Source organism: Theropithecus gelada, chromosome 7b (assembly GCF_003255815.1).
Source record: "Theropithecus gelada isolate Dixy chromosome 7b, Tgel_1.0, whole genome shotgun sequence".
NCBI classification, from domain to species: domain Eukaryota; kingdom Metazoa; phylum Chordata; class Mammalia; order Primates; family Cercopithecidae; genus Theropithecus; species Theropithecus gelada.
Genome location: NC_037675.1, coordinates 17,504,300 through 17,526,341, shown reverse-complemented (window position 1 = coordinate 17,526,341; position 22,042 = coordinate 17,504,300). Strand labels below are relative to the sequence as shown.

At 43.0% G+C, this 22,042-nt stretch overlaps 1 protein-coding gene across 2 annotated transcripts in view; it reads right to left on the bottom strand.

Annotated features, from left to right (window-relative positions):
* The window catches only part of IGF1R (insulin like growth factor 1 receptor), a 317,863-nt gene that overhangs the window by 68,773 nt on the left and 227,048 nt on the right, over positions 1-22,042 (bottom strand). For both annotated transcript variants that reach the window (XM_025391374.1, XM_025391375.1), the window contains exon 3: positions 4,997-5,309. In XM_025391374.1, the coding sequence (XP_025247159.1) occupies positions 4,997-5,309 (313 nt within the window). The remainder of the gene's footprint in view (positions 1-4,996; positions 5,310-22,042) is intronic.

Sequence of the window (22,042 nt, the reverse complement as noted above, 5' to 3'; positions counted from 1 at the left end):
AGTCAGGGACAAGAAAGACTGGCACTTTTCCTGCTTACCTGCCGTTATTTACGAAATAGCAGACAAAACGCTAACCTAGCAGCTGAACCTTTGGGATCTATAGTTATATATAGAACAAGGGTCAGAAAGTTGAATTGATTTCTAAACAAGACAAATGATACGACCTTTTGCGACGTGTGTGTTAACAGGATGGTAAGTTGGGGAGCCATTACATGTACATTATTGTTCTTAAATCATCTCTCAAATTTCATGAAGTAAAAACATTCAAGAAAAACAGTGTAAATTATAGCTCTTTTTATTAATGTCCCTTCCCCCTATCTATGAAGGTTATTTTGTATCTAAGACAAAGATGTAGGGTTCTGTTTTGTTTAAAAGCTAATAGGTAAACAAAACTTCTCTGGTATTTTCCTATTGCGTGTTTGGGAGAATGGGGATCATGGCTTCCAGAAGGCTCCTGCAGAAACTGGACTCACCCACAGATGGGGAGTCCTTCCTCTACCATTGCACTCACCATTCTCATTTCTAGCCTGGGTTGGGGGCTTACCTTCAGCACTTTTTTACTTGGTCTTCTGTTGTTTCTAATTTATCTACATACCCTATAAACTCCCACTCTTCCTTTAAAAAAACATTTTATTTTAAAATAATTATAGAGTCACAAAAAGCTGCAAAGATTTACAAAGTTACAGAGAGATCCCACATAGCCTTCATCCAGTTTCCTCCAATGGTCACTACATCTTACATCATGATAATGCAGTATCAAACCTGGAAATTAACTGTGTGTGTGTGTGTGTGTGTGTGTGTGTGTGTGTGTGTGTGCACGCACGTGCCCGCATGGTGCTCTGTCACTGATCACTTGTGTAGATTTGTGTAATCACTACAATCAAGATACAGAACTGTTCCATCACCACAGAGCTCTCCCTGATGCTACCTGTTCATACTCACTGCCCTGCTCAACCTAGTCCCCAATGTCCCTAAACCTGGCAACCACTTATCTGTTTTCCATCTCTATGATCTGTCTTTTTTTTTTGAGACAGGTTCTCACTCTGTCGCCTAGGCTAGAGTGCAGTAGCATGATCTCAGCTCACGATAACCTCCACCTCCTGGCGGTTCAAGTGATTCTCCTGCCTCAGCCTCTGGAGTAGCTGAAACTACAGGTTTGCACCACCATGCCTGGCTTCTATATTTTTTTTTTTGAGACAAGAATCTCACTCTGTCACCCAGGGTGGAGTACAGTGGCGCAATCTTGGTTCACTGCAACCTCAGCCCTTCTGGGTTCAAGTGATTCTCCTGCCTCAGCCTCCTGAGTAGCTGGGATTACAGAGACGGGTCACCACGCCCAGCTAATTTTTGTATTTTTAGTAGAGATGGGGTTTCACCAAGTTGGCCTCCTGACCTCAAGCAATCTGCCCACCTCAGCCTCCCAAGGTGCTGAGATAGGTTATGAGCCACTGTGTCTGGTCAAACTTTGTATTTTTAGTAGAGACAGGGTTTCACTATGTTGGCCAGGCTGGTCTCGAACTCCTGACCTCAGGTTATCCACCCACCTCAGCCTCCCAAAGTGCTGGGCTCACAGGCGTGAGCCACCTCGCCCGGCTATAATCTGTCATTTTGAGGATGTTGTATAAATGGAATTATACAGTACGTGATCTTCTGAGGTTGGCTTTTTCACAGAGCATAACGTTCTTGAGATCCATCCAAGCAGTGTACTTCAATGGTTTGTTCCTTTTTATTGCTGAGTAATAATATTCCATGGTGCGGATGTCCCACAGTTTAACTAATTACCTATCATAGGACATCTGAGTGATTTCCAGTTTGGGGTTATTACAAATAAAGCTGCTACGGACGATGGTGTACATGTTTTTGTGTTGACATAAATTTCATTTCTCTGGGATAAATATCCATGGTTACAACTGCTGGGTTGTAACGTAAGTGTCTGTTTAGTTTATCTCCATCTTTCACTCAAATAGAAAAATCTGAAGCTGGGTACAGTGGCTCACATCTGTAATCCCAGCACTTTGGGAGGCTGAGGCAGCAGGATCACTTGAGCCCAGGAATTTGAGGCTGCAGTGAGCTATGATAGTGCCACTGCACTCCAGCCTGGGCGACACAGCCAGTCTATCAAAGAGAAAAGAAAAGGGGGGAAAAAAAAGGAAACAATCGTCTTTGGTAAAAAGTCTAGGAATCATCGGGCACTTAAAAAATGTTTTTCTAAGAAATGTTTTGATAACATGTTTATAGATTAAGCTTCCTCAAATCCATTATGGTATAGAGAAGGTATAAACAAGATAAAAAAATAAATATTTTAAAGTAATTGTTAAGTAAGCCTCAAAGGCAGAGAGAAGGGAATTTATTATTCTTTATGGTGTTTTATTTTTAAACAAAAAGGTAGATGTATAGTTTTGAATGGACTGTAAGAATGAATAGGGGAAATAATGGCTCAATTCTCTGAAGAGTGTGCTAGAGCAGAAGAAACAACACTGTCAAATGGACAGCATTCCCACTTTGCCACAACTCTGGTGGCTGCAGAATGACCAAAGGCCTCCAAATGTCATTCAGAAAATGTATTCACAAAACAAAGATGATAGCATACTGAGTTCATGGACAAGCTACCGCTCCCCTAACCCCACCCCAAGGAGCAAGGTGATGTCTGAATAGTGGCTGAGCCTCAACTTGGTTCCAGGCACTGCCCCTGGGCCCGAGGTGTGCACCAGTAAAGGCCCTTTTACACTCAAAGGCTGCCAACAAAATGTGAGTACAATGCGGTAGACTGATTCTGGACATAATATGTATCCTCTGCAGCTCACTGAAGTCCTTGGCCTATTTATCATTTTAAAGTATTCAGAGTAATTTTGTTCTTCTTGTTACTATCCTAATGGTTATACAAATCATAAGAGGCAGAAAGTTGCTCTACATCTAATACTATAAAAGAAAATGAGTATTATCTTTGATTTGAAGGTAAACCTACAGTAGAAGCTGCATCTCCAAATAATACACTAGAAAAAGAACCCCTTTATAAACACTTACTTGCTCGATATACTTTATAGAAATAAACTGCAGCAAAAATTATATTTAAAATTAACATCTACTTTTCAAATGATAAATGATATTTATTTATTTATTTATTTTTGAGACGGAGTCTCACTTTGTTGCCCAGGCTGGAGTACAGCGGCGCGATCTCGGCTCACTGCAAGCTTTGCCTCCCGAGTTCATGCCATTCTCCTGCCTTAGCCTCCCGAGTAGCTGGGACTACAGGCACCCGCCACCAGGCCTGGCTAATTTTTTGTATTTTTAATAGAGACGGGGTTTCACCCTGTTAGCCAGGATGGTCTCTATCTCCTGACCTCACTTCGTGATCCGCCTGCCTCGGCCTCCCAAAGTGCTGGGATTACAGGTGGGAGCCACCACACCTGGCCGATATTTTTATATTTGTAGAATAGATTTTGACAGACTCAGAAAGATAGGCCCCCTGGTGCTAATCACGAAGAAGGCATTTTGTCCACTAAAACAGCACTTTCCTAAAAGTCCTTTTTTTTTTGAGACAGAGTCTCTGTTGCCTGTGCTGGAATGCAGTAAGGTGATTCTGGCTTATTTCAGCCTTGACCTCAAGGGCTCAGGTGATCCTCCCACTTCCAACTCCCGAGTAGCTGAGACTACAGGTGTGTGCCAACACGCCCAGCTAATTTTTGTATCTTTTGTACAGATGGGGTTTGCATGTTGCCCAGGCTGATCTTGAACCCATGGGCTCAAGGGTTCTGCCTACCTCGGCCTCCCAAAGTGCTGGGATTACAGGGGTGAGCCCCTAAAAGTTCTTTACTCTGCTCCAGGAAAGGGAACAGCAACCTCAAATCTCCAATCTTCTTTTGCTTTCAAAATTGTAATTCGCACATTTCTAAACAATGCTAGCATCTTATTTTCAAAAGCATAAACCCAATCTTCTTTTGCTTTCAAAGTTATAGTTACCACATTTCTAAACAATGTTAGCATCTTATTTTCAAAAGCATAAACCAATGACAAATTTGTAGAAGTCCAGTTGACATGTACAAAAGAGATGGCATTTGTTATAAGAAACTCCATTTTTTTTTTTTTTTTTGGAGACAGAGTCTCGCTCTGTCGCCCAGGATGGAATGAAGTGGTGTGATCTTGGCTCACTGCAACCTCTGCCTCCCAGGTTCAAGCAATTCTCCTGCCTCGGCCTCCCGAGTAGCTGGGACTACAGGCACGTCCCACCATACCCGGCTAATTTCTGTATTTTTAGTAGAGACAGGGTTTCACCACGTTGGCCAGGCTGGTCTCAAACTCTGACCTCAGGTGATCCATGCACCTCAGCCTCCCAAAGTGTTGAGATTACAGGCGTGAGCCACGTGCCCGGCCATAAGGAAATTCTTTGCTTCCCAAGTGAAGTCTCAAAGTTCAGGAAGGAAAATGAAGGACATGATGAGCACTGTGGGAGGGTCAAGGTAGAGGGGGATGAGAGGAAGGAAGTGTTGATGGGAAAATGTTGCTTATTTTAAGCTACTGCTTACTCTGAGCTGCTGCTAGCTCTTGCACTAAGATGTTTAGGTCTGCTTGCTGGTCTCAAGGATGGTGGTGGGGGCTTGGCCTGTCTTTTCTCTTGCACTTCCAAAGCCTCACCTGGCTAGCAACACCTAGACTAGGAAAATGTAAAACTATAGTCCCGTCTTAGATGCCAGCTTGGCAAGTACCCAGAGAGACCATGAACTCTGGGTATTGAAACCAGCAAGTACTTAATTTCAAATGGCCAGGCAGTATGCACTTAAAAAATAAAACAAACTGGTGAGGGGGGCCAGTAAGCCATGCCAATTGTTCCCAGAATCTCACCAAACATTTAAGGTAAGCCAGCCCTCTCAAACTGACCCACCTCAGTTAACTTCCTGAGGGCTGCACCCAGATGAAACAACTGACAGTCTACTTTTCTGTGCCAGGGTGGCGGGTGGAGTGGGGGCGGGTAGTGACCACAGGTGTGGCCACGACTGACCTCTGGCTGCCGTTGCGGATGAAGCCTGAGGGGCACTCCTGCATGCACTCGCCGTCGTGGATCACAAAACCCTCGGAGTCGCTGCTCTCGGCGCTGAGGATGTTGGCGCAGAAGTCACGGTCCACACAGCGCCAGCCCTCAAACCTGTAGGTGTTGGGCGGGCAGGCAGGCACGCAGACGCCGGCGTAGTAGTAGTGGCGGCAAGCTACACAGGCCGTGTCGTTGTCAGGCGCGCTGCAGCTGCCCAGGCACTCGGGGTGGCAGCACTCATTGTTCTCGGTGCATGCCCTCTTCCCACAGGCACTCGGGCACACTGTGGAGACAGAGGAGAGACGGAGGTGAGACGGGGCAGGGGTGGCACCACCTTCTCTGGGCCTGGCCAGCATCCTTCTGCATCATTCACTGCTACCACCAGCACCAGATGGCTCACTGAGGAGACAATACAAAAACACACTACGAAATCCTCTCCCCAGCCACTTAGACCTGCAGAGAGTAGATATATTTAAAGTTCAGCCTGTCCTAGGAACTCCTTGTTTGGTCTGGGACAAACCATTAGCTTCGGTGATCCTGATCCTCTCTCTTCCCATCTGTAAAATGAGGGAGATAATACCCACTTTTGAAGGTTGCCTCAGGCATGGGTGAGCCAGTGGAAGCCCTACAGGAACCCTATGGTTCATTAGTAATTTAAAAGGCATTGTGCTATGCTCACTTTGCATTTCAAATATGTTCCTTACTGAAAACTCTTTTAAAGCCTTAGTGTGTAGAAATGCTTATTTTGAAAATGATTAAACTACACTCTATAGTAAAGATGATAGCATTCAAAATGACTTCAGGAAAATTTCTGTTGGCTTAATGATATCAAAGGTGTTACCCCAAATAAGCCATGATATCCTAACCTGTAAGATGACCAAGAAGTCCCCATGTCTGAGGGTCATTCTCAAGTCCAAGAACATGCGTTTGTTACAGGAAAGGGGTCCTGACCCAGATCCCAAGAGAGGGTTCTTGGATTTTACTCAAGAATAATTCAGGGTGAGTCTATAAACTGAAAGCAAGTTGATTAGGAAAGTAAAGGAACAGAAGAACCAGGACAGAGCGGTTGCCCATTTTTATGGTTATTTCTTGATGATATGCTAAACAAGGGGTGGATTATTCATACCTCCCCTTTTTAGACCATATAGGGTAACTTCCTGATGTTGCTATGGCATCTGTAAACACTCATGGTGCTGGTGGGAGTGCAGCAGTGAGGACGACCACAGGTCACTCTCATCACCATCTTGGTTTTGGTGAGTTTGGGCCGGCTTCTTTACCGCAACTGTTAGATCAGCAAGGTCTTTATGACCTGTATTTTGTGCTGACCTTTAATCTCATCCTGTTACTTAGAATGCCTTAACCGTCTGGAATTCGGCCCCATTTTACCTAGCTCCTATTCAAGATGGAGTTGCTCTGGTTTCAATGCCTCTGACAGGTGGGTGAGTAGTATCTCTGAGCCCACGGAACCACAGGATATTAGAAGCCATTTCCTCTAAGCCTCTTTGTGTGCTAAAGTTAAATCAGTGTCTAATAACCACAGATCCATGTGTACATCCCAAATAGATGAGCTGGCATTTATTTCCATAACAATTCTGTCATGATCACACTCTGTGGGCTGTTAGTCTTACTTGTAAATTAAGTATAAATCAACAAAATATGAAATCTGGTTTGCATTATACATTTCCTACTTTATCCTCAAATTGGAAAACAATACAAAATTATTTAAATGTGTATGTTTTTGACTCTGACCTGGAATACTGAGTGGAGATTCTAGAATTCGTTTTTTCTTGTAATAAAAATACATGATGAAAAAAATCAGAGATCACAAACAAGTAAAGAGAATACAGAGAACGAGTAAGTCCATGTACCCACAAGTGACCCCTTTATTAATATCTTCATGCAGACCTTCCCTGGTCCTTTCTTATGTATGTACATGGACATATAAATACAAGTATCTATAAAAAGGACAAGCCATTCTGAAAGCTTTTTTTTTTTTTTTGGCACAAAAGGTTGTGAATGCCACAAACATTTAACAGCAGTACTACATCCCATTGTAGAATGTATCGTAAGTTACACCTGTTCCCAACTATAAGATATTTCCTTTACTTTTTATTATTGCAATCAGCAAAGCAATCTTCATGAGCACCCTTAACATTTCGTTCGGATCAATTTCCAGAATTCATCTTGTTGGGTTAAACTGTCCTCTAGAAAGTTTGTACCAGTTTATATACCCACTAGTTGCCTCCAAGAGTTCCTATTTCGCTGCAAATAGGTGAACTTGAAAACAGATATCAGAACTTGGACATGCAAATAAACAGTGTCACCTCTGAAGAAAATTGCTGTGATACTGTCAAGTTTAAAATACTTTTGCAACTTTCTCTTTTGAAGTCATCCTTTGACAGAAACAACAGGTTGCCTTCCATTATTTATTCTTCTTATCGTTTTCAGTAATTTTTAGTTGGGAATATTGCCATCCAGTTACAGACTACATCTCCCAGTCTTCCTTGTAGCTAGAGGTGGCCCTATGACTTAAGTTCTGGCCAGCGAGATATAAACAAACTTTCTGACTGGAAGACTCCTGAGAACAGAGAGGGCATGGCCATCCTGCTCCTTGATGGCTGGAATGCAGTAGTAATGCTTGGAGCTCAAGTACCCACCTTGGACCACAAGGTGAAACATCAAGAATGGTGAAGCACAATAAAAGGAACTTAGTACCTCACGAGAGTGGGGTCACTAGGCTAACCCTGGACTGCTTACTCCAGACATCTTTAGATGCAAGAAAATACACTTTTATCTTGTTTCAATGACTGCTATTCATATATGCAACTGAACTAATCCCAACTGGACATGTCTTCAGAGCTATCTATAAAGTAAAGAAGAAACCCATTCCTGTCAGTTTATGCCATTTTGTTGATAAGGATTGGCTCTCAATGACTCCAGGCTATTTCCAAAAACTAATCTAACCCACAAGTAATAAGGAGTTACCCATCTCTGATCACACCATAAAAGTATGCATTTTATGAGTTCCTAAAATGTTGGGATATATATGCTGTCTGACAAGGTGACTTTCTTGAAGAGGATAACACAAATTTGAATTTACAAACCTAGTATATTTGCTGTAAACACACACACACACACTCTCTCTATCATCAAGTCCCCACTTGAAGACAGTTAATAATTTCAAATATATCCATTACAGAGGTCACGTCAAGGTCCAAGATCTAAAGATACACTGAAATTGGGTATCCCAATTTCATGTTTTTAAACTGGTAACAACAGAATATAATTCCATCTATTCTTCATTTATTCATTTAGCAACCATTTAATGTGTGCTGCACCTGTGTGCCAGAGAGATGCACGCAGGACCAGTGCCAATCCTGTCCCCAAGGAATGGACGACACAGCAAGTACAGTAGTGAGTGGAGCTGCCTGGTGTTTCCTGGACTTCTGGGTGCTGGGGAAGGTTTTGTGGAGTTGCAAGTGGAAAGATGAGCAAGGGAGGAATAAAGAACATGGCAGGCGCAATCACATGTAAATGCTTGTAAAAGCAACGGGGTCACTATGGGTGCAAGGGCTGGGTGTTAATGAAGAAGGCCAGGGACCACGGCTCAGGGAGGCACCGAAGGCCTGTCCAAAACGGTTTAGCCCAACTGTGGATAATATGAAACCATGGAGAGTTTTAGGCAAGGGAACAACATGGCCAGATTTTCGTATCAGAAAGGTTACCTGGCAGCAGTGCAAGGGGCATGATGATCAGAGAGGGTAGGGTTGAAAGGAGAGAGGGACCAGGCTGGAAGAGAACAGACTTTCAGCCTATGTAATTCCCACAAAATTCACATCGTATAATAGATCTGTGAGGTTCAATACAACTGGCTAGAGAAACAACTCTCACATTCCTGCTCATCAGGCGTGTGCCAGCAGTGTTAAGAATACACCCATCTCGGAGCACTGAAGTCCCTGGAGGTTGCTCTTCAGACATCACCATCACCATGCTTTGTCATTAGAGGAAGGAAACACTGATTGAGAATCTTACCGTCATCATCAGAGACTAACTGGGGGGACCAACATCTACTTGCAGAATCCCTTTCCCTGACAATTTAAAGAAAACATTACATAAAATGATGTGTAATAGACATTAAGATCAAGTAGCTATTAATGCAGTAGTAATAACTCAAGAATGTTGAAAAGAACAGAAAAATGTCCCTCTGCACTTGCTTGCAAATGATTATACCTAAATATCAATGTTGGGCTTTTCCAGGATGAGAAAGAAAGAAAGAAAAAAAAACTTGACAAAGTACTTGTAGACATATTCTGCATTTCCCACACATCTGAACAGTGGTCCCCCAAAACCTCCCAAAGGAGTGAGTGAAATTGTATTATCCAGTCAGTCAGTTCGTGCCACAACCAATACACAGGCTGGGGAAGTCGGGTTTGTTTCGGTGGTGGGAGCTATTTCTGAAGGAACTTCAGTAAAACCAACCAGGAAAAATCATTTTCTTTATATACAGAGCAACTTCTTAAAGGGATCACAAATCAAGGGGTTCCTTTGTGTTAAATGATGCAAACTATGCATAAACACATGCTCTATGCGGGAGTAGCAATGGAATGTGATGGGGAGAAGAGGGGAAGGTCAAAAGGAAAGGTGATGTGTTTGTTAGAGGACGAACTGTGTAAATAAGCATTGCTCCAGAGACGGCCACCTCACTGAAGCACAACCTGAAAGAATCTGGGAGGCAAGCAAGAGAATGCGAGCAAGTGCGGGATTAGAGTCCCGGAGCCAGCTCCAGAAGCCCGCTGTAAATTTTGTCTCATCTCGATGTATATAAATATTATTAGTGTTCAGGACCATTAAGGGATTTCTTGAAAAGCCCCGGGCAGTGTGTCTCGCCAGCAGATGGATGGCTGTTCCATGTGAGCGCCAAAACTGAGAATTTCATCTAGTACCAAATTTCCATTACAGTGCTATGGGGGAAAGGAATGGACCCTCTTCTCTGGCTTCTATGAATAAACACACTGAGTGCGATTAAAGGCATTTCAGCTTTTAAAAATAGGAGGAAAGCAGAAGCTGCTATAAACTAACAAATATACAGAGAAAAAAGCAAACTGATTTTGCCCATGAGATCTTTCTATTCCTTGGAATTCTTAGTGACCAACAATAAAAACAAAGGCCCATCTAAACTGTTGGAAAAGCTAACAATATGTCCCACATCTACCACTAAAAGGACTGGTTCAGGGTCGCGATCACATAAAAACGAGGCACTGCATTTAAAAGCTCGTTCTCTTCATTTTTTTTTTTTTTCCTTGGGGGGAGAGGAAAAAGAGTCACACGCATCAGCCTTTAACTCTCTCCTTCTCCAGAGTCCTTGAATGTATCAAATTATTTCTAGAGTTTTTTAAAAAACCATTTGTTTTTGTTCTTGCTAGAGTTTTTTTTTTTTTTTTTTTAATAATCATTAATTTGGAGAAACCATTTTTAAAAGCACACCATAGGCCGGGCATGGTGGCTCATGCCTGTGATCCCAGCACTTTGGGAAGCCGAGGCAGGCATATCACCTGAGGTCAGGAGTTCAAGACCAGCCTGCCCAACATAGAGAAACCCCATCTCTTACTAAAAATACAAAAATTAGCCAGGTGTGGTGGCACGTGCCTGTAATCCCAGCTACTTGGGAGGCTGAGGCAGGAGAACTGTTTGAACCCAGGAGGCGGAGGCTGCAGTGAGCCAAGATGGCACCACCGCACTCCAGCCTGGGCGACAGAGCTAGATCATGCCATTTTACTCCAGCCTGAGGAACAAGAGCGAAACTGTATCTCCAAAAAAAAAAAAAGATACTCAACCTCTTCACAAGGAACAAAACATGAAAGGGGGGGTCACTTGGCCATATAATATTTTACAATGCAAACAATTTTATCCGCGATAATTTCTAGAGGAAAGAACTTATTTCTGTAGATGTTCAAATAAGGTAAAGCTTCTGAATCAAAATACAGAAGAGTTTAGGGCCGTCTCAGCTGTTTCTGGGTTGCCCTAAGGGACACTGTTCCATATAAACACAGGGAGGCTTTCCCTAGCAGGCATGCACCCTTATGCAGGAGTATTAACTGCTCCTAACTTCATGAAAGTCAGCTTCGACCTCCAAAGTGCATCAGAGAGACACATGGTCCAAAGAGATTTTATGATTCTCTTGCCTTGCCAGGAGAGGAACTGACCATCAGACAACACAGGGAGGAGAAGGACAGGGAGAGGAGGCGAGGGCAAGCGAGGAGCTCTAAGTAAACTGACATGCAGGGTCCTCCCCCAGCCCGAACAGAAGTCCACCCAGGCCATGGGCATTCTTCTCCAGAAAGGACTTAGCTCAGCTGAGGGAATGAGAAAGGCTTCTTTGGATTTTAGCAGTCAGGCCTCAGGTAGGTTACACCCTATAAACCTGGCAGGTTCAGGACTCAGCCCAGCCCTCCCAGGGCTCACAGCCTGAGGACAAGCAGTGGGAATATGAGCCAGTAGCAAGCAAAGGGCAGATTAGGGCTGCTTGCCAGGGGAAGGGACTTCCAGGCCAAAGCTGGAAAAGTGAGTAGGAGCTAGCAGGTGCATGGGGATGTTGGCAGAGCCGACAGAGAGTGTGGGCCAAGAGAAGCAAAGGTAACAAAGAAAATCTCGGCACGACTGAAGGATGGAAGCACTGGGGACAGAGGGGAGGGGAGACTGGGAGGAAAGATGGTGTGCCCCGAGGTAGGAGAGCCTGGAACAGTCTTTTAATCCAGCAATAGGAGTTTGGACTACTCTTAAGAGGGAAAAGACTATTTTAAGCAGGAGGCACATGATCAGATGTGCATTTTAGCCACAGCGGCCCAGATCAAGTGCAGATGAGGAAAAGCAGGGTAGATTCAAGATATGTCCAGGACCATTTGGAAGGGTACAGACCTTTTTTTTTTTTTTTTTTGAGACGGAGTCTCGCTCTGTCGCCCAGACTGGAGTGCAGTGGCGCTATCTCAGCTCACTGCAAGCTCCACTTCCCGGATTTTCGCCATTCTCCTGCCTCAGCCTCCCGAGTAGCTGGGATTACAGGCGCCTGTCACCACACCTGGCTAGTTTTTTGTATTTCTAGTAGAGACAGGGTTTCACAGTATTAGCCAGGATGGTATCAATCTCCTGACCTCGTGATCTGTCTGCCTTGGCCTCCCAAAGTGCTGGGATTGCAGGAGTGAGCTACCGCGCCCCGCTGGGTACAGAACTTTTCTTTTGAGGGGTACAGAAAGATTAGCTCAGTCTGGGACGTGTTGTTTTTGTGTACACATCCAAACGGAAATGCCTAGCGCACAGTTTGTATGGATGCAATCAGGCGCAATCTGAGCTGGAAATGTCCTGAGGTGTGGTCAGCAGATGGATGGAGAGGGGATTGTGGGTGGGGTGTGGGGGAGGTCTGAGGATGCCCGGGGGACCCAGGACAGATCCCAGCACACACCGTGGCCAAGGCTACCACCGTTCACAGGGGCCTAGCAACCCCCAGCAGAGTCTTCACTCCTTTAGAATACCCTACTCCTTTAAAAGAAATGTGCTCCAGTGGATTACAGTATATTCATCTGTGAATTCCCAGACCCATGTTTCACCCTTCTCTCTCCCCAAGTCTAGGTAACAATAATAATGTATTTGCGGAATTATCTGGAGCCTTGTGAACACGCTACCAAGGGCCTAAAGGCAAAGAGTTTTCAACCAAGGGTTGGTCCTTGCTGCCTTCTGTCTGGTCTTCAAACTAACCAGAGTGACAATAAAAAGAGCCCCTCCCTCAGGGGCTACTTAGGAAGCCTGTGTGCCCCGCTGCTTTTCCAGGGAGGCAGAGGCAGCCCAGCAAACACTTTCGACAGAAAGGGTATCTTTATTTCCAACACCCACGAATGACTGCAGAAGGGCTCAGGGAGCCCATGACTGGCACAGGAGGAGGACAGCCTGGCCAGAGCAGGTGCTGAGTCCACTCAGCCGACAGGTGTGCCACCATGCTCTCGCCTCGTAAAATAATCTTCAATCAACCCTCGCTTTTGTCCTCTCACACATACTACTCTCCACCCCTATCACCCCAGTGAAGAACACAGTGATGGTGAGCACAGGCTTCTCAGGCTCCGAGAGCCACCGTATTGTACCTCGGCATATTAGTTTGAAGTTCTCTAAACAAGTCTGCTAGTTTGGAAAAGGAAGCTTAGTTGAAAATGTTTAGACCCATGAGGTAAAACCAAATGCTGCACATACACACAGTAAAGAAATATTTTCTCAAAATGAAGACAAGAGGGTTCTGTCAAGCTTCTGGTCATCCTAAGGAATGGTTGAAGAAAAACCCCACTGAGCCACTGCCTAGAGATTCCAGGAAGAGTTTAAAACAACTTCCAAACAGGTTTCGGTCTGCAGCTGCAGCCATTATGTGGAAGCAGCTATGCATGGCAAAAGAAAGCTCAAGTGGCAAGCTCTGTGTCTTAAACATTCACAAAAGAAAATCACATTGGCAACATCACTCTTCTCAATGCCAAAAAGAAACAACCTCATTCTAGAGAAAATATCCCACTACAGTAGTTAGACCCAGAAGAAACACTTTATGGTCAGAATGGAAGATATCACAGTCTGTCTGTCTGAACCTAAATAAAAAGGTTTTCAAGAGAACCAGCGTTTTGGGGGTGCACCCAGGAGCACACAGAAAGGTACACCCGAACAGAACTCTCAGTGTGCACGGCAGGGCTGGTTAGTCACAGGGCTGGACCACACCTTTCTGAACCTGTTAAGACAGAAGGCCTGAAAGCTCTCATTTTCTCCCAAGTCCAGTGTGTGCAAGGAGATCTTGCAGTCTTTGAAAGGGGTTGATTTTGAGTCTGCTGTCTTCCTAACAGGAAGAAGCCTAGATAAGGGTGAACTTCCTCAAGTACTAGGGTATACAGAAGGGGCGAGGAGTTATGTATTTTCACCCCTCGTCACTGTCCCTGTTCACTTTCTTCTACATTCCAGTCCCTCTGAGGTGACACTGGGTTGCAGGATTGCTTTACGACATGCAAAAACAGGCAAGCAGCTTCTAGGGCCATGTTTACCAGCCCAGTTACCTGGCCCAGTTTACCAGCAACAAGTACTTACGCAGTCCTTTCTCCCTTTCATCCAATCATAGATTCTTAGATTTGAAGAGAAATTTACAGTCATCCATTGCATACTGATCTAAAACACTTCTTTACAAAAACCTGGGTGACCCTTCAAACAAAGTCTAAGGGAACTCATTACTTTCCAGGAAGTGCTACTCCACTGCCAGATAGCACCCATCTTGACCAACTTCCTCCATACACATATTAAAAATGTGCTTTCCTGTACTGAACCCTCCCCAGCCCTCATGCAGGCGTCTGACACACAGGGAAAGTGGGTGTTGCTTTGTACAGGTCAGACTTTCAAACAATATTCCAAGATGATGGTCACGGCTTCCGTCTGAACACCTTACTCAGTCACCACTCACGCAACATGCCCCAGACCTATTCTAACAGTACAGAAGCAGTCTGAACAGTGTAGAATATGACAGAACGAAAAGACAACAATGCTCTTTTTTGCCCAAAGCAGCTTGCTTGCAGTTTCTCTGTATGATCTTAAGAATAACTATCATCAAACATAGCTGGCTCACTCTGAGGTTCCTGTCACCTGAAATTCCTAGGTCTTCTTGTTCAGAGAAACTACTCAAATCTCTACTATATGAATGTAATTTATACTGGAGATTCTGAATACAGGACTCTGTATTAATATACAGTTAATATTCACTAAGTATATTCCATGTGCCTTGCAATACATTAAGCATCTCACATACATTTCTGCATTTAACTTAATCCTCATAATGATCACAAGAGGGCGGTATCATTATCCTCATTTGTAGATGACCAAATGGTAGAACCAAGAGCACACAGCTGTTAAAAACTGCAAACCTGGGCTTGGAACCCAGATCCTCCTGATTGCTGATTGCAGCCTCTTTCCCCACTGTGTTTATGGTGGTATGTGGTTGCAGCATGTCTCTACTGTCTAAAACAAAGGGGTGGCCAGGCACAGTGGCTCATGCCTGTAATCCCAGCACTTTGGGAGGCGGGTGGATCACCTGACGTCAAGAGTTCAAGAGCAGCCTGGTCAACATGGTTAAAGCCCATCTCTACTAAAAATACAAAAATTAGCTAGGTGTGGTGGTACGCACCTGTAGTCCCAGCTACTCGGGAGGCCAAGGCAGGAGAAGTGCTTGAACCTGGGAGGTGGAGGTTGCAGTGGGCCGAGATCGCACCACTGCACTCCAGCCTGGGCAACAGATTGAGACTCCATCTCAAAAATAAATAAATAAATAAATAAATAAATAAATAAATAAATAATTTTAAAAAATAATGAAGGGCTATGGGAGTTCATCTCATGCTACTTTTCCACTTGAGCATGCATCCAAAAAGACAGCACCCTTTTCTCCGCCACACTAAGAGGTGTACCACTTAGTCTGAAGGACAAAACCCAGGAAACACGACACTCTGGAAAAGGGTCAGGCATCCAGGTGATGCTAAGGAGATAACATGAACCCACTAAGGCCTTCTTTATTTATTGAGTTCCAGCAAATGGAGACCTTGAGGACTTTTTTTTTTCCTTCTCTGCAGAAGTGTACATGCAGAGTTTTCAGTCTTGCTGAGCTACATGAATTGATGAAGAAAATAAACTCTCATTATCTAATCTCATTAGTAAGACTTGTTTGGGTAGAACTGGCTCTGTGGGTCATTGAGTCTTTCTGGGTCTTGTTGTTCTGTCTCCTGATAGTATAGCCATTTATATATGGTTATGTTTGCCCTAAGGAACATGCTGCAGTAACTGCCTCTGATGAGAGGAGCTTCTGCTTCAGTTGTTGCAATTGAGCAGTGACCCTTGCTGATAAACCTGTGGATTTTGGTATCTGTGGGAGGTCCCAGAACGAATCCCCCATGGGCATCAAGAGAAAACTGTCTGTGGTACCAGTATGATGTCTTACAGGCTGTCAAGCTTGTGAAATTAAAGAACAAAGTCTGTTGTGGAGAACAAGAAAAAATGTAGTTCTACGCACGCCATCCCCTTGGTGGTACATATAATCAAGGCTCACAGAAATATTCAAGTTCCAAGTAGATTCTCACTGCCCGGGACAGAAGGCATGCCACAAGGTTTGGCTGCTGAATGTATCTGTGAACACTTAATTAATGAGCAAAAGAAATAATCGTCTGACAGTGCTCATTGGATCACTTAAGCCTCCGGAACCAGCATGCAACACTGGGCAGAGTATTAAGAAAAAAGAAAAACAAACACCACAAAAAGGGCAAGCAAGAAACCAGAAGGAGGAAAGTTATAAATAGCATCATTATTAAATAGAGGTTTTGAGAGCTAATTAGTAAGGGTAAAGAGAGAGAAGCCATCAATGCAAAGAATTAACACAAAAGCTGAGAAGGAGGCTCAGGAATAGTCCTCTAGCTGGGCTGTTGGGATGGTATAGGTTATATGATTTTCCCCCTTCCTTCACACATTTTTTACAACAGCTTTACTGAGATCTAATTCACATACCCTATAACTCACCCATTTAAAGTGTACAATTTGGTAGCCTCTAGTATATTTAAAAGTTGTACAAACACCACCACAATTAATCTTAATATTTTTATCACCCCAAAGAAAAACCCAACATTCATTAGCCATGTTTCCCACCCCCTTTCCCTAGGCAATCACTATTATATTTTCTGTCTCTATAGATTTGCCTATTCTGGACATTTTACATGAATGGAATCAGACAATAGGTAGTGTCTTTTGTGACTGGCTTCTTTTACTTAGCATAGGTAATGTTTTCAATATTTATTTCTGGTGTGGCACATATCAGTACCTCATTCCTTTTTATTTTCATTCATAAATTTTGACTTTCATGATTCACATCATGGGAAGATTAGCCCTGTAAACCTTTCTATTAATGTGTAGTGATAAAATCACAGGTACACTGGTCACAGGTTGGTGGAGAGAGGCCCTTCTGGATCTCAGAATCTATCTGCATTCTAGATTCATTTGAAAGGAAAAAGGATTTGGTAACTCTATCAAACTGACTAAATTGTGCCATTCTTTGATACCAGGAAAAAAGAGAGACATCCAATCTGTCAGGGAATGTTCAACCCCCATGTGCCTCCCCTCTGCTCCGAGTCAGCAGGACACCTGCTCTAATGATGGAGAATAAAATAATGGAATGAGCCTCATCTTTACAGAAATGCCTGGCAGAGGAAATGGATGCTGTATCACAGAAAGCCTCCTTAGATGGCAGCAAGGGAAAAGCAAAGGAATAAAGTCCAATATTAAGAAGGGGCTGGGGGTGGAATTTGACCTTCTACTTCTTTTACTATCACTGTATTTTTATAAAACAATATTCTTTTAAAAAATATTCTAGTGTACTTTGAAATCATCCCCAAATTCTTTCTTTTAAACTCATATTCAAAGCCTATTTATAAATTTGGGAAAGAGAGATAAGCTATAATGGTAACAAAGAAAAATCAAGGACAAAGGCAATGAAGAACACTGTGGAGTCCAGGCTGGATGGCCCTGCTCCGGCGTTCTGGGGCGAGGTCATCATGGGCCAGGTTTCTTCACGCATGGACATACAGTGTCTCTCTCACAACCCACATCCCCCACATCTTTTTTTTTTTTTTGAGACAGAGTCTTGCTTTGCCACTTAGGCTGGAGTGCAGTGGCACAATCTAGGCTCACTGCAACCTCCACCTCCAGAGTTCAAGTAATTCTCCTGCCTCAGCCTCCCAAGTAGCTGGGATTATAGACGCCCACCACCACGCCAAGCTAATTTTTTGTATTTTTAGTAGAGACGGGGTTGGTTTCACCGTGTTAGTCAGGATGGTCTCGCTCTCCTAACCTTGTGATCCACCTGACTTGGCCTCCCAAGGTGCTGGGATTATAGGTATGAGCCACTGAACCCGGTCTTTTTTTTTTCTTTCAGGAGTCTTTCACGAACAAGAGAGAAATCACTGCAGAATGGGTGACTATTTTGCAACTCTTCCCAAGTGCTGTGAGCAACAGGCACATGTACCTAAAGACACCCATCACTTAATACTGCCTGTCACAGACGCTTAAATGGACAGGGTGGAAAAAATATTCTTTTCACACACTTAAAAGTTACTTCAAGTTATTTTAAATTTGGAACTGTTTGTATATTCCTTATAAGTTTATAAAACTCACACTGTCCCTCCATGACTAACTAAAGTGGAATTGAGAGAGTATTCTATATTTATAACTTGACTGGTTGTTCGTGCTTACAGCCCTATTTCCATTCTCTGTTACTGTACACAGAGTTATGTGAGGTATTGTGGGCTCCTAAATGTTGCTGATTTCCTAACAAGGCAGGCCTGTGTCCTGTAGGGACAAACTGGGGACTGTTTTGACCAAGTGGAGGCCAAGCTCAGAGGGAGAGGCCTCCAGCTTTGTGGTTTTGGCTGCATCTCCTAAAACCAGTGTTAGGGCCCACTTCTGGGCAATTACATGGCTTACTGGTGTCGACCAAAGTATCAATGCTACCGATACACTGTCTATTACACATACCCTTAGAAGCTCAATGTTACACAGCTGGAGCTGCAAATGTCACTTCTGCCTATTTTGGTAGAAACTGTTAGTCCAAAAGGTGTAATGTTCCAAAAACCTATGCAAAAGCCCCTGCCACACACATAATCATTTATATCAACATAATTTAAATGACTAAACTGAAGACAGCCACTTGTAGGGAAATTACTATTTAGAGAAGAGTATGCAATGTTTCGCATAAAATTTTGTCAACAACAGCAGAACTATTTACCAGGAAACTGTGATAAATGTATGAGGTTCCTGGGGGGGTAGATTGTATTGTAGTACCTGTGGAACTTAGATTTTTACCTGCACACCTGTATATGCAAATCACAGTGAAGCCTCTTCACAGGTGCTGAGTAAATTGAATGAGAACAGCTCCTCCAATGCCACCTCCTTAGTAGGATACACACCTATTCAGTGACCTCACAATTTTGCACAATCACTTGTGAGAAGTCTCTTTTTAAAAATGCTTCTAGAGGCTACGACACATTCTTTGACAGAACCTCAAGAGTAGCAAATTTTTGAAAAAAATGGCATTAGTGCCATTTTTCTTTCTTTCCTAATGTCAGAAGTGGAAACAGGTATCTCATTTCAATTCTGTGGCTATTGGTGAGGCTGGATTATCTGTTTCACACATCTCTTGGTCATCTGCATTACCTCGTGCATTAACTTCTCTTCATGTCCTGGGTCCATTTTCTTCCTTGGATCTTAAGTTTGTATTATATATTTAAATTTGAGCTCTTAAAGAAGTACATGCTTTTTAAACGGAGCATTGTGCCTTTAACACTTTTGTTTTACACGGCTTGGTGATAAAATGCCTTTATGTGTAAGTCAGTTTCTCTCTCTTCCTCTGGGTCCCTCTCCCTGTCATAATTAGATCTGCCAAGAAGCATGGATAGCTACAGATCAGTAACCTTGAAACTTGTTTATTTCTTACCTTTCCAGCTTCTCTGGTCACCTCTCCTTTGATCTGGTTACTTCCTGATGGCACACTTTTGGACTTGTAAACATTTATTATAGAGTATACATTATGCTTAAATGCTACACTACTCTTTTCCATCATCAAATCTGATTGCTGGCCTTATCTCCTGAAGTTAAAGTACCTTTTACACTGTGCAGAAATCACAAAAGATCAACTAGACTTTCAAAGTAAACTCTTCTCCAGGATGGAGAGCAGAACAGAGTATCCCAGATAATCACACATTCTGGTTAACAGAATTACCACAGAAGCCTTATGAGAACCAGTTTTCTTGGGGAACTGTACCAAAGAACACTCTCACCTTCAAAAATATATGGAACTTATATTTAATCTATCTGATGATTCAAAAGTGCCTTGGAAAAAAATACAAATGCAAAACTATCATCTTTGGAATGTTCTCGCAAAGATTACTACTAAAAACAAAACCAAAACCCTTGCCATTCCCACAGAATTCTGTTGGCTCATATTTTATTTTGCTTAGTTTTTATTTTTGTGGGTGGTAGAGGTGGTGGTAGTGGGGCTGTGCACTTGATAAAAACATACCAACCTTGCCAGAATGCATTAAAAGTGCTAAAATCCCATCTTGGCAGTACAAATCCAATCATATTGGCAACTCTCATTTCCTCAATTTCAACTAGGGGAAAAAATCTGACCCCATACTTTATAAAATGTGCAAAGTTCAAAACTCTTTTTTTTTTTTCTTAACTCTTAATAGTTTTCTTTTTTTTTTGTAGATGATAGGTAAAACTGGGTTCAAATGAAGAACACAGGCATCCCATGAGTAAAATCCTAGTTGAAAGAGTGAATTTCATCTGAAAGGCCCAATGGAGATGGCCTTCCAGAAACCTTCTGCTTTTTCCAATTAATTAGGAAACATCTGAGAGTAAATTCTTATTTGATCCCCGAGCCATTAAATATCTACTATTATTTCCTGGTTTTAAGTATTCGGTTCATTCTAGACTATCATGCAAATTATAAAGTGAATTATTTTGCTGCCAGCCCACCCAACATCACTTACAGTTCTAGGAAAGCTGGAACATGAAGCTAATTATGACAAAGCCTACTGTTGCTAAAAAGTAGGGTGGAAAATTCAAGGGCTTTCCCTTCAGATGCGGTGGGTATGAGGCCTGTCATCCATTCTATGCCCTGGCAAACTATCTGACCACTCTGGGCCAAGAAGGTCAGGCTTAGAGAGTCCTAGGACGGTGCCGCAAGATACAGTGGGCTTCTCCTCTCTTCCTGCTGGAGAAGCCTTCACCCCACCCCACAGCCTCATCTTTTAATTGCCTCTCAGACATTAGCTGATTTTCAGGGATCAAAGGAATTTGCTTTGAAAGATGAAGGAACTTAACACTCAGAATAACTATAAAATCAAATCAAGCAGGGCAGCTCTACAGTGGAAAGCATACGTGATCTTTCATTCCATCCTTGGTCTGAACACTAAAGCCATTCGCAAAAAAAAAAAAAGAAAGAAAGAAAAGTTCATACACACAAAGGAGTCAAACTGCACGGAAGCCCCAGTAACTGCCCATGCATCCACATGCTTTGCACACCACGAGAATGTGTAAAGTTTACTTGCTAAATGAAGGGATCAGTAGACAGCAACTTGTACAACACATGACTGTGCTTCCCAAATTAACTTCCTAATCCTTTCCCTGAACACTGTAAAAACCCAAACTGGCCAAGTCACCTTAAAAAAAAAAAAAAAAAAAAAAAAAAGAAAGAAACCAAAAGCAATCTCAAGCATAAATCTCTTCTTCAAAAATCTTATCCAACATTCTGGACTTGAATAATCTGAAAACAAGGATCTGAAAATGTTTAAGAGATTTCTTTTTTTTTTTTTTTTGTCTTCTTCAAAGAAATAAGCTTTGTAGGAACTTCCTTGAGATTCATGTCAAAACAACTGCTGTCTCCCGAGATCCCGGAGCATCCTCATCCTGGAGCCGAGGGCCTGGGGAGGCCACAGTGCAGAAGCCGCAGTGCCTGCCGCAAACTAGTGTGCAACATCCCTGAGGATGTGTTTGTGTTTTACTCACAGAGAACAAGTACTGGCAAGTGACAAAAAAAGAACATGTTTTGCAAACAATCAGTGTGACCTGAAACCCAGGGTAAAGGCTGAAGTCAGCATTTGTTCACTGCAGCACGAGCCAGGCTCTGCAATGCTTGTTAAATGGAGCGCTCTGAAGAAGAGAACGGCTTCTCAGTTTCCCCCATTCACCCAGAGGACCTGGAAAGGGAGGGGAAAAGGAGGGCTGACTCCTCACCCCCAAGCTAGGCTGTTTCACTTTGTTCTACTTCACCGCAGAGCAAGAAGCAGGGAGCATCTTTGAAATTAGATGAATGCTGATTTATACAACAATTACTTAGGATGTTTGTGATTAGCCAATCTAGATATAGATGCCATGTTACCAATGATTTCCTGTGGTAGGGTTTGCCATTGTTTACTC